The sequence below is a fragment of the Typopeltis vanoorti genome, chromosome 1, assembly GCF_054136105.1.
Source record: "Typopeltis vanoorti isolate ZY-2024b chromosome 1, IOZ_Tvanoo_1.0, whole genome shotgun sequence".
NCBI classification, from domain to species: Eukaryota; Metazoa; Arthropoda; class Arachnida; order Uropygi; family Thelyphonidae; genus Typopeltis; species Typopeltis vanoorti.
In genome coordinates, this window is record NC_143549.1 from 125,049,997 (window position 1) to 125,067,446 (window position 17,450).

The 17,450-nt window shown below is 35.2% G+C and overlaps 1 protein-coding gene across 1 annotated transcript; it reads left to right on the forward strand.

Moving 5' to 3' along the window:
* Positions 1 to 2,084: 2,084 nt before the first annotated feature.
* Positions 2,085 to 9,946, forward strand: LOC150110391 (uncharacterized). The gene is made up of 2 exons (XM_090399165.1): positions 2,085 to 2,125; positions 4,546 to 9,946. Exons 1-2 carry the CDS (start codon positions 2,122 to 2,124, stop codon positions 9,153 to 9,155), a joined length of 4,614 nt encoding a protein of 1,537 aa, XP_090255291.1. The 5' UTR covers positions 2,085 to 2,121; the 3' UTR covers positions 9,156 to 9,946.
* Positions 9,947 to 17,450: the final 7,504 nt, after the last annotated feature.

Here is a 17,450-nt window from a genome sequence, read left to right on the forward strand (position 1 = left end):
ATCTGCTGGTCCAAATATCTATGCTATCTGTACAAAGTTCAAGGAAGACTACTTCGATTTCCAGTTATACCTTCATCTGTAACCAGTTTGTTTCTTATCGTCTGTTTTGTTCACTGGGTTTGTTTCCTCATCTAATCTTATGTGAAACACGAAGTGCATTACAGAAAGGTCAGCGTTATCCCTTTTTTCTGACATGTGCTCTAAACATTGAGGTCATATAATACCAACGCGGGCACTTCCATTACGCAATCTTGTTGTTTCCAGAAAAGCATCAAAATCGATCGATGAGTTCTTATTTTTTAATAAATTATTTTCAGTGAAAGATAAATTATTCATTACTTCACGGATTTATGGAGTTCTTCATTATCTATATTAGCTAATTCTCATGCTTTAAGCGATTTAACATTCTCCACTAATATTCAGAATTCTCATAAATATAATCACATCATTACTTTTTTATTTCGAATTAATGCCGCTTCTTAGAATCCTAACCAATACTCTGACAGGAAGGCTAATCCTATGTGTATTGTCTCTTATATGTCATTTCGCGTATTGTCTCTGTCTCTCTGGTTTGTCTTTAATATAATATAATATAATATAATATAATATAATATAATATAATATAATATAATATAATATAATATAATATAATATAATATAATATATACGAGTAGTTCATCTCCAATGGGCTAAAGGCACCTTCATCAAAAATTCAAATAATTATTCATTGGTAATGTGTTTTTTTTCTTTCCTTTTAATCTCAACAATTTTTACATCCTGTCGTTTAACTCCAGATCCCGGAGTGATTTTTCATATACTTTCTTAAGCCATCTGTTCTGTTGATCATTCCGAAATGAACTATGTTGCTATTCTAATCAGGAGGTGTTGAAAATTATTTCTGAACACAAACCGTCTGTATTTCTTAATGTATGTTTCCAATTAAAATATGACAGTGAGGGCATAATTAGTTAATAAAGCTAAATAGAAACGTATTTTCCCCAAAAGAATAGGATTTATATAATGACAGATATTCCTATAAAACATAACGTTTTATGCAAAGCAGATGAAAATATCATGAAAAAGAAGATATAGCTTCATTTATGAATTATGGTTAGATATATTGATATATAAATATAAAGTAAATTCTGTCCTTTTCTTGTTGGATAACGATTCCAATTTTCAAGCGATAGGTCGTAGGTTCGAATCCCATCCTATATTGTAGATGTTTGTGTTCCTTTAGGTGGTAGATTATTTGTTGTTAAGTTACCACCAACCTTCATGGAAACCAAAATTGAGTCGAAAAAAAATAATGTTCCACGTTTGGTCTCTCTACAGATAATTTTCCAAATTATCAAATCTTTCTCACCCAGAGAACTATTCTACTAGAATTTCAGAGAATACTAGTAGAATGGAATTGCAAAAATAACTAACTGTTGCTATGCACAGCAGTCGTCTTTCGATAATTCTTCTATAATCTTCTCTACATTCGAGCAGTCATTCTATAATCGCATCGAAATACTTATCTAAACATTTTTTTAAACCGAAATCTTATTTCTTACTGTGAATAAAAATGAAATTCATCATTTTGAAAAGTATAGATTCACTAATTATTATTATTGTTGATGATAGCATTTGTTCCCCGTAGTAACATAATTAAAAATGTTTATCGTTATACAATTTTTTTCCAAGCAAAGTTAAAATTGGGAGTGGAGTCAGGGAATACTCATTATTATTTCACTACTACACTATCAGTCATTCTCTATCTACAGTTATTGACGTTCATCGAACACGAGTAATTTTCAGGTATAATGGAATTGCTTTATCAACAGCTTACACAACAGATTAGTGTTTCTGAATCATTATTGTCAGCGTAATGGAAACGTCACGTACATAGTTATGATTACGAAACAACACTCGACCTTATCACAAAATAACTTTGATCTCATCACTCGCATCTCGGCTTTAAATACTGTTCCACAAAGCAGAACACACCATTCGCAGTTGATCTCTTCTGGTTTGCATATTGGGCTTTAACCATCGTAATCAGTGTTCAGTGCCGGAACTATTGCCCGTGTGTTCGTGTGTGCCAGTACCTCGCCTTCGTTCTCAAAAGGCGACAAAATGAGTAAGTAGTAATATTTTTATTTTTAAAGCACTAAATTTTAAACGAGTTCAATTTAAATTAGTATTATGCTAAGTGTAACCATCATTACATATTTACTGAAGCTAATTGAAAGATATGACATCAATAATTATTATCATCGTGTTCATTATTACTTTAGATTCTGTTCCCCTTGTAATCATATGAGAAATGTTTGTCAAAAGTGATTAAGCAAATATATAATATTTTCCTTATTTAAAATAAGTTTAGTTCGTTAATATTTTGGAGGATATAAAATCAAAATTGCTATTTAGATATCGCAATTTTTTAAGATGAATTTTTTTTTTAATTTTAGTGATATTTAGTTTTAGTGTGTTTATTCTGCTTGCTATTGCAAGTAGAATACACACATATATTACTAAAAAAAGTCACGTTTTTCTGTTTAGTGATATGAAAAATTAACAGTTTTTGAAGGAAAAAAAAAACATTAGATCAGCTAACTAACCTTCAGCTAAAGACATGCATATAAAGTTGCTTGCGTCATAAGCGGACTGGAATATCTGAGTTATTTATATCAGCAATGTTTACCGACGGGTAAATATACAAGAGATCCTTACGGTGGGCTACAGAAGGAGAGGCATGAAATATACAGTAGATTGATCGTATCTATACGTGAGTTGCGCTAACAACGGTTATTGATCTGCTTCGATTGTCGAACAAAGAGAGCAGGAAAAAGAAAGCCATCTTTTTTTTTTTTTTTTTAATTCTGACTCAGGCAACTGTGACTAGTTCATATATATGTTAACCATCTTTTAATGAATAGTTTGCGTATTTCCACGAAGGATAAATCGAGTTTTTGGTTTATCATCTCCCAAAACTTCTGCACTTGGGTATGAGAGAAGAGAGCCAGTCAAAATATTTGTACAAATGTGTATGTGTTTGGGTGTAGATATTCCTGATGGACTCAGCAGGCAATAACAAAAACTGACTTCTTTTATTATATCCTTTAAGTATACAGAAAGGCAGTAAACTGTGCATAGTGCAAAGTTAAAAAACCTCGTTAGTTCAGCTCAAACGTTCCGTAACCGAACTTTCCAATATTGTTAAGGCTATTGAGCAAATCGAATCAGCTTACAATTCCGTGTATTAAAACGGTTTATGCACCCATATCTGAAACATTTACTTTTCATAAATTAGTATTCAATTAATTTCATTTTAATATTTTTTTATTCATTTTAATATTTTTTTATTCATTTTTCATTAATGAAAACTAAATTCATAAACTGTGAAGGGGGAATCAATACTACTGTACGGCTTATACAATATATCAAAATCCCAGCATGGAAATAATGGTTTCCATTTCGTTCATTCGCTCTATAAAACCTAGCAGCCTAAGCGAAATATTGTTTTCAGTAAATAAATAACTTCACAATAGGTTTGTGGATAACGGAGATGAAGAAAACTGCCAGACAAAAGCCTTTTTTTTCCTACTAAGGTTCTCTTACTATGACTTGGTTCTCTTACTTTTCTATGAGTATATTCTCTCTCTCTCTCTCTCTCTCTCTCTCTCTCTCTCTCTCTCCATTAGGAAAGAAAGGAATAGCGAAACATTCTTCATTTGTAATTTTACAATTTTACAGCATCATTTGATACAATCATATAACTGATGATTTATGGTTACATGCAAACACGAAATCGCTTTCTCTTGACCCGCAATGAGGTTTTCAGTTCTGGGCAAATCTGCACGGATTAAGAGGTTACGGATTAATTGGAGCAGCATGAAAATAACATCATTTGAGTTGTAGATTTTCTGATTGTGGCAAAGCACTAGCTCTCACTGAATTTGCCATTCAAACATTATGGACAGAAAAGTGTCCGATAGCATATTCACTTGAGTCCATTGTATCATGTTTTTTCAAAATGGAAACCATCCTAGCAAGATAGACGATAATATTCAAATACGTAAAAGAAATACGATTCATATTTAGGCTTAAATTACAAAACAGCAAAAATATAATCAGGTTACTGTTACTGGTTTCAGGATATTTCGAAGCATTTTCTCGGTCGTCCGTATATAAATGCATATGTATCTGTAACTTCGAAATGAATTTAAAAATATAATATCTGTCTCCTTGTTAATTTTAAAAATTAATTTGGACAAAAATATTTCAACAGAAATATTACAAGATATATTTTAGAAAGGAATATCTTGGGGAAATGGAAATTATTGAAAGGGATTCATCATGGCTGAGCATATGCAAAACCTGTGTCGGTCTAAATACAATGATAAATAACAGTTTGCTTGCGCATCAAATTTGAATTATTTTTTCCCTGTAAAATGCTTGATTACATAATTAATTTTAATAAAATAAATTATTATGATGCTTTGATTTTAAAGTGATCTAATTATTATTATTTTTTTTTTCTTTTTCTCTTTTCATCAGAATCTTCAAGGAGAGGATATTGTTCCCCGTGGATCGCTGCTTTCTTCGCTTGCTTGTCAGTTATTTTGACACTCGGAATAGGACTAACAGTGCTCTATACGAACAATTATGAAGACACGATTTCAGCCTCAGACTCAAAACTTCTCCCACAGATATCGTCTCTGTGGTGTTCATCGCAACAAATAACTTCTCCTCGTCCAACAACAGTACACCAAATAAACGATGTTCCTCCGGTCTCCTCCGATATTCGACAGACAGATACTGTGAATTTCGACGTCGATCTAAAGTCGGGAGAAAGTCGGAAATTTCAGTACTACTTGTTGAAAGGATCAGCAGTCAACGTCTCTGCCTGTTCCGCTGAACCCGGAGTGTTTCTCTACATAGTGAAAGGTAGGCAGAACGTAACCGAATGTATCGAACAGAAGCTTAAAACATGGGATGACACACGTGACAAAGATTTCGATCTTAAAGATCTCAAAAATGATTACAAAACCATTGGAACAAAGATTAACGATGTGACAGAAGAAGGACGACAGCGGATGAAAGACGCAATAAAGAACGCAATAAACCAAAGAGTTGATCTTAGGGAGCGAGTTAAAGCTGCGATAGAAAATGAAAGGGCTAATGTGAAAAGTGTGATTGCTAATGCCATCGAGCAACGTGTACAACTTCGAAAACGGATCAAGGAAGCTGTTGATGAAGGTCGGACTGATTTAAGGGACGCATTACACAATGCCATCGATCAACATGAAGATTTAAGGGATGTAGTAAGGGAAGCCTGGAAGGATGGACTTTCCGATGTGACAGATTTCGTGACAGAGGCCATAAGCGAGCGCAAGGAACTGTGGGATAAGGTCATGGTAGCTATTCGTGAAAAGGGATCTTCTTTACATGACCTCATCTCCGATGCATTTCAGAAGAGGGTGGAGCTACGTCAAAGAATAAAAGAAGTGATCTTGGAAGAAAGAACACGTTTAAGAGAACTAATACGAGAAGCACTGGAAGAGGATGTTGAACTGGGAGAGCCAATACGAGAAGCCATTCGGGAAGGTTGGTCAACTGTATGGGAAAATGTGCACAACATCGTCAATCAAGAACAGGATCTACGCTACGAGATTAGAGCAGCAGTGAAAAACAAGAAGAAGGACTTAAAGGAATTCATTAAAGGTGCAATAAAAAGAAATATCGGGCTCCGACAAAAAATAAAGGAAGAAGTAACAGCAGGGAGACAACAAATACGGGAAGCCGTGTATGATGGCGTAAACGATGACGTAGAGTTCCGTGAACTCATCGCTGATGAAAGGAACGCACTACATCCACGTATATGGAACAGAGTGGAAAACATTGTTACTGAACAAAGAGGACTTCGGGAAGTGATTAGGGAAAACGTAGTGAACAGACGATCCGATCTGCGGCAGTGCATACATCATGAAATCGGCAATAATATAGAACTTAGAAGAAAAATAAAAGATACTGTTCTAGAAAGGAGACTGCAGATCCGAGAAGGATTACGTGAAGCTCTCCGAGATGATGCAAGTCTTCGAGAACTTGTAAAAGTAAAAGTAAATGAAAAATGGGTGAACATTCAGAATGAAGTTGAAGAACTGCTTACTCAGAATGAAGCTTTATTGAAAAAGATAGAAGATGCAGTTGCTGACAAATATTCAGATATTCGAGAGATAGTGAAAAATGAAGTCAAACATAATACCGAACTTCGCGATAGCATAAGAGCTTCAGTTGCTGAAAGAATTCTAGTACGTAAAGCGATCATCGCAGCGGTTAGTGAGAACACGGACCTGCGAGATCTTATAGAAGAAGCTACAAAAAGTGGATGGACAGACGTTTGGAATGAAGTGGAAAAGATTATCTTTAATCGTAAAGAACTAAAAGATGAAATTAAGAAAAGTCTGAAAGAAGGAAAAGAAAATCTCACTGAATTCTTAAAAAATGCTATTTTGAAAGGAGCAGAACTTCGAAAGGAGATCACGGAGTCCCTGTTGAACGGATCTCATCTACGGAAAATCATTAGAGATGCGGTAAACGAAAATGAAGAACTGAAGGATCTAATAAAGGAATCACTGAAAACCGGTTGGGAAACCGTGTGGAACACAGTGGGGGATGTGATCGCTCATCAGAAAGGACTTCGAGAAAAAATCAAACACTCTGTTCTTAACAAACTTTCAAACGTGCAAGATTTAGTAAAAACCGAAGTAACTAAGAACATTGAACTCCAGAAGAAAATAAAAGAGACTGTCATTCGTAGGCGCATCCAGATAAGAAAAGCTGTAAGAGATAGTGTAACCAAGAATGCAGAACTTAGAAACATCATTGAACAAGCAATCAAAGATCACTGGACAAATGTATGGGATGAAGTAGAACGTGTGACTCTTCATCACCTTTCTCTACGATTTTACATTAGAAAATCAGTAGCTGAGAGGTGGTCTTTCTTATTACTCGAGATACATAATTCCATCTCAGAAGACTTAGAACTACAGCGTGAGATACGGAAGGCAGTAGCAGACGGATTAGAAACGCGCAAAGCCATTATAGAAAGGCTTCATGAAGTACTGGGCGATGTCCTAACTAATGCCGAAAACAACGGGTGGACTAAAGTAAAAGACGTCATTGTTGATCTGATCAGTGCAAGGCGGGATCTTAGAGAACAAATTCAAACTGCTGTTAACGAAAGTACTTCAAATCTGAAAAATGTTTTAAAGAAAGAATTCGGTGCAGATTCAGAACTTTGCAAAATCATCAGACAAAGAATAGAAACTGGACTTAAAATAAGAAATGCTGTAAGAGAGGCAGTAAGTCAAGATTCCGATCTTCGTGAACTTCTCCAAGAGGCTATAAATGATGGGTGGACTGACTTGTGGGATGATGTTGAGAACGTAATCAACAGACATCGGGAGTTAAGAGAAGAGATTAAAGAAAAACTAGCAGGAGAGTATTCAGAACTGAGAGAACTATTAAAAGAAAAGGTGCAGAACCATATAGAACTCCGCAAAGAAATAAGGGAACATGTTCTCGAGAGAAGGGCGCAGGTACTCGAAGAAATTAGAGATGCTATCAATGATAATAGTGAGCTTCGTGAAGTCATAGAGAATGCATTTGAAGATGGTTGGATAACAGTGTGGGAAGAAGTAGAGAGTGTAGTAAGAGAAGAAACTGATCTTCGAAAGGAAATTGCTCAAACTCTGAATGAGGGTAGATCTCGATTAAGAGAAAAAGTTCACGACAGAATTGAAACAAACCTGGACTTTCGAAGGAGAATAAAAGACGCTGTTTTAGACGGAAGAAGGGGAATACGAGAGGGTGTTAGAGATTCTGTTAACAGCCACCTAGAACTTAATTCTCTCGTTCGACAAGCAGTACGAAATGGAAAATCAAACGTGTGGGATGTCGTAGAAGGTGTTGTAAATCTGCGCGGCGGAATAAGAAAAGCAGTTAAACACGGACTCTCGCATATACGAAATTTCGTTAAAGATAAGATCGAAAGAGAAAGGAGACTGCGACGAGAAATTGAAGAAGCAGTGGCAGATGGATGGATAAACATACACCGAGCAATTAGGGAAACCATTCACTATAACAGAGAACTGAAAAACATAATACTGGAGATCATAAAAGAAGAAAATTCCAAGAACATGGAAATAGTTATTGAACTCTTAAACAACGATATGGACCTACACCAGCAAATCAGAGACTCAGTAATTAAAACTTGGAGCAGTGTTCGCGAAGTTATCATAGATGCTGTAAACAGAAATAGAGATCTTCGAGACCATCTGAAAAATGTAATGAAAGAGACCAGACTTGAAGTGAAAAACGCCATCATCGAGGCCGCCAAGGAGAAATCGAGTCTTATCGAGCAAGTCGAAACATCCATAAAGGAATCTCGAATAAATATGAAAATTGCCATTAAACATTTGGTCGAAGACAACGCTGAAATGAGACTTAAAGTGGCAGATAGTGCGCGCGAAGCACGATCTGATTTTCAAGAAGGTGTGAGAGATGCAATTCGAGAGGGATGGTCCACGCTACAGGACAAGATGATTGCTGCCATAGATAACAGGAGAGAAAGACTTAAAACACTTCTTTCTCATCACTGCTCATTTGCTGTTAAATTTCAGGAGATTCCCGTTACTGTGCTTGACAAATCTACCAGATGTCGTCCAGTGAAGATACAAGTACCCGATACTGACACTTACCAGTTCGTAGTCGAAAACATGGAGTTACATGATCCAAACAAAGTCAAATTGGACGTTGACTTAGGAAGAACTGTTTACTCGGTCAAGCCTGAAAACATGGTGTGTGAAAACACTACAAGCTGTTCGGTTCCTCTGAGGTTTGCTTCCAGTGATCGTGGTTTAGTAAAACTAGCGAAAGAGAGCAACTCTGGAGAGAATGAATACAGTGTGGTATCAAAGTGTAAACCTAGAATTCTGTTTGTACTGCTTATATTGGTTATTATCCCTCTGACATTCTTCCTTCTGATCAGTTGCACGATTGCTTATTGTAGAAGAAGTGATGCTCGTTACACGCAAATCCTTACCGTAGACCACGACTATATTAACGACAGCAAATCTCCACTGTTGGCTTCCAGGTTTCGCTGAATAGTGTAGTCAAGTAACCAATAATCAGCATGATAATAACCGTTAATGTAATCTAATAAATGTATCTAATAAATTTAATCGAATAAATCTAATAAAATAAATGTGTTAAATTAAACAAGGACATTGAAATAATAGACAAAGATTGTAATGTTTGAAACTATTTGAAGAGAATATTGAGTACGGAATATGATTTGGTTATGTGTAACAAATTTTACTTAACAAATATCATCATAATTAGCAAATTTTACTTAACAATTAAAACTATGTGAATGTTTTACTTGTCATTGTTTATGTAATATTCTTGTCCTTTTGTTCAAAACTATTACAAAATTATAAATGTATTTTTTGTTATGTAATTAATTAAATTTTATTTAAGAAACCAAAGTAATGTAGCTGTATTTTTTTACTCAAGTATCTATATACATCTGTCTGTAAACGTGTATATGTGTGTATTTATGCTATTTTTTACGAAAACGTTTAGAATTTTTTACAAATAGTTTACATTAATATTTATTCTGGTTTTGTGCAAATATCAAAGCATACCAAGTCCCCTCACCTTAAAAATACATAGGTGTCTTAAATATTCATTTAATAAAAGTTACATTTTATTCAACGAATAACATATCTCATAGAATATGTGTTGTAAGCAGATCCATATTTCTGTATCAAAATTATAATTATATTTAATTATAATAAACGACTGGCACTTATAACTGAGCACGCTATGTTTGTATCCTTTAATGTATGTTTTTTGTAACGATCATTAAACCGAATAAATATAGTTAACTCCATTTTTGATGGATTGGTCTCAGTTTAATTGAAAATAATGACACATTATGATTGCATAATGTTATTTGGTATCAAGGAAAATTAATTATCACTGAATTTCATATCTGTGGATTTATCCGGATAGCTTGCAATATCCTTTATCAGTTTCACAAATAAATTAGTGCCCAGGATCACGTCAGGAAGTGACTAAATATTCTATCAAACCATAATATTGTGTTATCAACCAAAGAAAAAACTTCAAAAATTATCTCACGTGATTATCCTCGAACCCAGTTACAGACACACGCCAACTGGACGATTACAAGACAAATTATTTTCTAAAATACGAATTTGTTTTTAGAAATTCGGAACTCTGTAAAATGTCAATCAGTAAACAAAAAAGCATTGTGAGATTAATTGGCACATTCTTGTGTGGTTCATTTAGAAACGTTAAGCAGGTAAATTTCACATAAACTGCTTTAACATCTTTATGATGTATTGGAAGAAAAGCAATTTATATTACCGGTATATTCTCAGGTTCATAAAAATCTGAAGTTAAAATTCTAATAGAATTTTGTTTTATGAGTTAAATAACTCTTATACACATAGCAGTCCCTGAATTAGAAACCTTTGTGCAGATGTGCATAAACGTCACTTACGCTGAATATATGTAATATACTTGGTCACGTGTTTTAGGCAGCTAGAATGATGCTAGTAGGTAATCGTCACAATCGTGTTGATCACAATGGAAAAACAAAAGGAACTTACTGAATTCGATAGAGGGATTATTGCTGGTGCACACCTGCCCTGAGCCACGATTTTGAAAACAGCAGATCTGACTGGTTTCTCGGAAGGAGAGATATCCCGAGTGTTTAATCGGTGGACAAATAATCCACATTGTTCTGCATCAATGTGGATTAGATTTACGGAGAAACAGAACTTTCAGTGTGCAGCAATTGACCGAATCATTTAATAAAGGCTGTTACCGACCCAGATCTTGCCGAGCTATGCTCAAGGAATTGAAGAGGATCGGTCACACACGGTATAAAATAAAAGTTTTTTCTAATTCACCGGTATGCGAAGTATATTTCGTTCTCTATTTCTTGAAATAATCGAAATGTGTATTGCTCTACTTCAATAAGATATTTTGAAAACTTTAAATTTCGAAAATGATAAGTATACGACGGATAAGAACGTGTAACCAGAATACCAATATCGTTCCCTAGTTATGTAGAAGATAACAGCTCGAATTCAATCAAAGATAAAAGAAATGTTCTAAACTTTATGAATATCTTTTGCTTATAAAAAACAAAACTGGCCTAATCGCATATTTAAGTATTTTATATGCAGTCGTTTTAAAAAGTTCAATTATCACAATGCATTTCAATTGGTGAAAGGGTTTTGAGAAAAAAATGTGCCAACATTTCCCAGTTTAATTTCCTGATAATTAAAGTATTAAAATATTTTAATTATCATTTAATTAAAAAAAATATTAAGCCGTAAGCATACAGCATTTTCTTTAAATATTAAAGCAAATTACCAGAATTCGTACTCTCTCTCTCTCTCTCTCTCTCTCTCTCTCTCTCTCTCTCTGTGTGTGTGTGTGTGTGTGTGTGTGTGTGTGTGTGTGTGTGTGTGTGTGTGTGTGTGTGTGTGTGTGTGTGTGTGTGTGTGTGTGTGTGTGTGTGTGAGACAACGAACATCAAGTGTTCCCGAAATTATTAATCATTCAATTATGCAATAAAATACCAGAAGTAATTTTTTTTAATTATCATACTTTAAAAAGGGTGATATATAAACCGAAGCTTCTTGCTATGAATTAACAATAATTAGAAGATATGATTTCAGAAGAGAATGTATTTCTGCTTTTCTTTATGATATTCTTTGACTTCTAAAACTCAATTCGAAATATTCGTTCTGCTAAGTAACCACATTGTTTTCTAGAAGTCGGGGATAACTCGAACAAAAATATATGCAAATCGCAAATTAATTATCATTTCTATATCAATAACTTTCGAAAAAATTATCGTTTAATAGCTCTCCATATACATTACCACACACACACACACACACACACACACACACTCACACACACACACACATATATATATATATATATATATATATATATATATATATATATATATATATATATATATATATATATATATATATATATATATATATATATGAAAATAAATTTTTAACTTGGGGATATTGTATATTTGGATAACCAAATAATTTTATATGCTTGGTTATTTTTACTCTTAATCTCAAGTAAGCAAACAGTTAAGTTTGCGCTGAAACGTAGTTCAAGTCTAAAGGTGGTACAACAACAGGACAACTCATTGTAAAGGTGGGTAAAGATCTGATCACTATTCTTAGTATTTTCCATAATGTAAAGCACATCTCACTAAAACATGTATACTGCAATACACTATGGGTGGGGTAACTGCCAAGACCGGTTTCAACCTTTTTTGTAGTCTCCTCAGTGAGTAGCTAGACCCTAAATACCAAGGTTTTAGTAATACAGAGCCTTATCAACTTTCAAGCTTTCAACCGGTCTGGGTAGTGACCCCACCCCATAATGTATTGCAGTATACATCTTTTAGGGAGATGTGCTTTATGGGAAATACATAGAATAGTGATCACAGCTTTACCCACCTTTAGAATGAGTTGCCCTGGTGTTGAACAATTTTAGACTTGAACTACGTTTCACGGGCAAACTTAACTGTTTGCTTACTTGGGATTAGGAGTAAAAATAACCAAGCTAATAAAATTATTTGGTTATCCCAATATATATATATATGTTTAAAATACCAAGTTATTTAAAATAGAATCCTGGATTTACTCCATTTCCCAAGTAAGTAAACAGACAAGTCAGTCAAGTATGCGCCTGCAAGTGTTGTAAGTCTAGCTGACTCTGCACGTAGTGCAAGTCAATGGCAACTCGTGGTAAAGGTAGAATAAGCTCTGATCATTATTCTTAACAGTTACCCTTAATCCAAAGCACATCTCCTGGAGGAGATGTGTGATGCTATGTATTAAAGGCAAGGGTCCACAACGCTGACCGGTTTCGACCATTATTCAGGTCTCATCAGTGGGAGTCAGGCTAGGAAATACAAAGTTTTAAGTAATACAGGGCTGATAAACATTTTACCAACACATGTTACCAAAAGGTACTTTGACCTTATTAAATAAGAATCTCAGCATGAGAGATAGGTGTAGAAAATTTTTTACCTTGGGTATAATATATGTTAAAATACGAAGTTATTTTAAATATAAACCTGGTTTTTTACTGCATTTCCCAAGTAAGCAAAACAAGAGATGTCTGTCAGGTTTGCAGCTGTAAGTGTTGCAAGTTTAGCTGACCCTGCACGTAGTGCAAGTCCAAGTCAACATGTGGTAAAGGTAGTATAAGCTATGATCACTATTTTTACTATTTACCCTTAATGCAAAACACATCTTCTGGAGGAGATGTATGATACTATGTATTAAAGCCAAGGGGCCACAACCCAGTCTGGTTTCGACCTTTATTGCGGTCTAATCAATGGGAGCCAGGCTAAGAAATACAGTTTTAAGTAATACAGAGCTTATAAATATTTTGCCAACACAAGTTACCATAAGGTGCTTTTACCTTATTAAATAAAAATCTCAGGATGACAGATAGATGTACAAAGTTTTTTACCTTGGTTATAATATATGTTAAAGATATCAAGTTATTTTAAATATAAACCTGGTTTTTTAATCCATTTCCCAAGTAAGCAAACAGCAAGTCAGTCAAGTTTTCGCCTCAAAGCGTTGCAAGTCTTGCTGACCCTGCACGTAGTGCACGTCCAAGGCAACTCCTGGTAGAGAACCTCGGAGTAAAAAACCAGGTTTATATTTAAAATAACTTGGTATCTTTAACATATGTTATAGCCAAGGTAAAATATTTTCTACATCTATCTCTCATCCTGAGATTTTTATTTAATAAGGTCAAAGCACCTTATGTAACTTGAGTTGGCAAAATATTTATAAGCTCTGTATTACTTAAAACTTAGTATTTCTTTGCCTGGCTCCCACTGATGAGACCTCGATAGAGGTCAGAACTGGTGGGGGCAGGCTTTGATAAGCTCTGCTTGCGGATAGGTTTTTGCCTGTCTCTGAGTAGGGCCACCGCTTAGATTATGGCTCTGGCTGGTGGTGGTGGGGTGAGCCTGCCACTGGGTAGAGCCCATGCTGAGAAGTTCTTCTCGGTGACGTCGTGAGCCTGTATCTGAGTGGAACAACGCTGCGTTGGACGGTCATTCGGCCACTATGGAGTGGTCCAGGGATCGTCCTAATTTTTTGAGAGGTTTCTACTTAAATACACCTCAATAAAGGTCGAAAACTAAGGTCTGTATTACTTAAAACTTAGTATTTCTTAGCCTGGCTCCCACTGATTAGACCTCAATAAAGGTCGAAACCGGTGATATTGCTAATATGAGTTCGCTCTCTTAAGGTTTTTGCCTTAAGGGAGCAATTTGAGTCTCCGGGGAAAGTGTTTTCCGGTACGGCCCGGTGAGGGGCTTTGTCTGTGAATGCTTTTCTTTGGAATATGAGCGGTTCTGCTCGGTGGTGGTGATGGTGGGTAGAAGGCCATCACTGAGTGGAGCCAACGCTGAGATGGACTGTCTTTCGCCCACAATTGAGTGGCCTAGGGATCGTCCGAATTTTTAGAGACGGCTTTACTTATTTATAATTTCGAAACTGGTTTGAGTAGTGGCCCCTTGCCTTTAATACACAGCATCATAAATCTCCTCCAGGATAAGTGATTTGCAATAAGGGTAAATATTAAGAATAGTGATCAGAGCTTTTTCTACCACGAGTTGCCTGGGACTTGCACTATGTGCAGGGTCAGCTAGACTTGCAATACTTGCATTCCTAAACTTGACTGACTTGTCTGTTTGCTTACTTGGGAAAGGGAGTAAAAAACCAGGTTTATGTTTAAAATAACTTGGTATCTTTAAGATATATTATACCCATAGTAAAATACTTTCTACACAAATTTGAAAAGTTCTGATAAACACCTAGAACAAAAATGATATTAAAGCAACTGATATAACCACAAGAAAGAACATATTTAAAAGAAACACATATATATTAATTGACATTTTAATTAATATTAGTTGACAAAAGTATTTGGACACTTAATTTTGGTAAAAATTCATTTTAATTAGATTTCTGTTATGAGAGAGATCATCTTTGACCTGAATCTCTGCAACTATCCTTCGGAGCATGCCTTGAACTAATTTTTGATACTTCGCAACAGAATATCTTCTATTCCTCCGCAGATCTTCTTCGATTGCTGATGCTGATTTAAAGGACGACCGCTTCTGACTGTAGTGAACTGAGCGTTCTAATTCCTCCTAGACATCTTCGATAAGTTTCAGATCTATACTCTGAGCCACTTTGTCCAACATTTCAACATTGTCTGGTGGTAATCAATCTTGGACACTCAGTACAATATATGTAATGGTGCATTGTCATGCAGAAACGTGCAATGGTTACTACCGAAGTAGTTCTGCATAGCATCAGAAGCAAAAATTCTCCAGGATGTCCGGTTACTAATCTGACCTCATGGTGTGGGCACGTTCCCAAAATTGAACCAAGCCCCATCCAACTTGAAACACTCCATGCCATTACCGATCCTGCACCGAACTTGACATTTGGAGTGATGCAGTGCTGCCGGAACCGTTCCCCTTATAATCTCAGATTCAAAGACAACCACCAGAGTGAAACATTTGGATGCGGTATTCATCGCGCCACAGAACTTTTTTCCAATCATCTGCTGTCCAGAAAACCTGTAAAAGACACCAGAGCAAACGTCGCTTGGCGCTGTGATTCGTGGAGAGTGATGTATGGTTTGTTTGCAGCAGTTCTGCTGTGGTAACCTACAGCACCCATCTCTCTGCAGGAAGTTCTGTTACTGACGGATATCCCTGGAGCATATTCTATGTTGACCTCGAGAACGCCACTGATTCTTATAGATTTTTATGCGCTGAGTTCATAAAAAAATGTAAACAAATTCTAGATCGAGATCGATAGCAACATTGGATCAAGAAGAAATGGCCAGAAAGAGTCGCATTAGAACACGAAGTAAAAATGTGTTACACAAAACTTTGATTGCTCAGGAGAAAATCTTTTTTCCCCCATTTCACAAAAAGCCGTGATTAATGAAGCAATTTTTCAAAGCTTTGTAGAAAGAAAGAGAGTGTTTAAATACATCTGTGCAAAATTTCCAAGATTACCTACAGCAAAATTGAAAGAAGGTATTTTATCGCTCCGGTCATCAGGAAACTTTTGAAGGATAAACGGTTTGAAAAAAAAAGGGAACTGTTGTAAAAGAATCTTGGAAAGCTTTGAGAGAGGTGGTGAAAAACTGTTTAGGTAATCAAAATCACAAGGACCCCAACTATAAAATGATTGTGAATGACATGCTACAGTAATTCTGCAACAATTCTGTATGTTTGAAGTAAATTAGAAACTTTTTTCATCTGCTTTATTTGGTCTCTAACTGAACTGTACGATTCATCTACCACTAAAATGGATTGATATACATTCAAGCCATCAGCAAGTGAATAGAAACCGGTGACCTATTCAATGGAGAATGCGCAGTTTAAGCAGATAAACTGGTCGGCCTAGCATAATGCTAATATATTGTAATTGATATCCTATATTCTTCTTTGGAATATATATCCATCTGTATAAAAATTCAATTGCACCTATAAAATCAGCAACAAATATCAAATTTCCTATAAAAAAGGAAAAAAACTAGACAGGATAATGGCATTTCATCTAAATTATATGCAGCAGCCTTAGAAGAAATTTTTAAAAATTTGGATTGGAAAATAGAGGAATTATAGTAAATGAGAAAGAACTAAATCAGGCACGATTTACTGAAGACATTGTTCTTTTAGAAAATCTCTGCATGAGGAATTCGGCAAATGGGCAATGGATTGAATGCAGATATTAAAAAGAAAGGATTAAATATAAAAAAATACAAAACAAAAAAATAATATATACAAAATACATCTCCAAAATTGCAGTACAAATGGAACACCAGGAAATTGATATAGTAACCTACTGGGTCTACCTAGGGCAAATGTTAGAAAAGGGTAGAATTAAAGTTTAATTCTAGGTATAATTTCAACAAATAAAATGTATAAAATGATCAACAGGTTCAGGATTATCCAAAAGAAAACCGAAACGTCCTCACACGGCATTACTATTTTAGATAGAAAGCTTAATACTATGGTGAGATCATTATATTAGACATAAAAGATCCAAGTGCAATGCCCAAATCCTGTTGCAAGAAAGAATATTCAAAATAAAACATAAAATAATGTTGATATATGAATGGTATCGCAGATGTGAAAAGAGAGGCAGGAAGACAAAAGAGAAGGTGGAGGATGAAGTTAAAGAGATAACTGGAATCAGTAGCATTGAAAAGTTCCAGACAGGACGGAATGGAGACCTTTCGGCGAGGCTTTCGTTCAGCGGTGA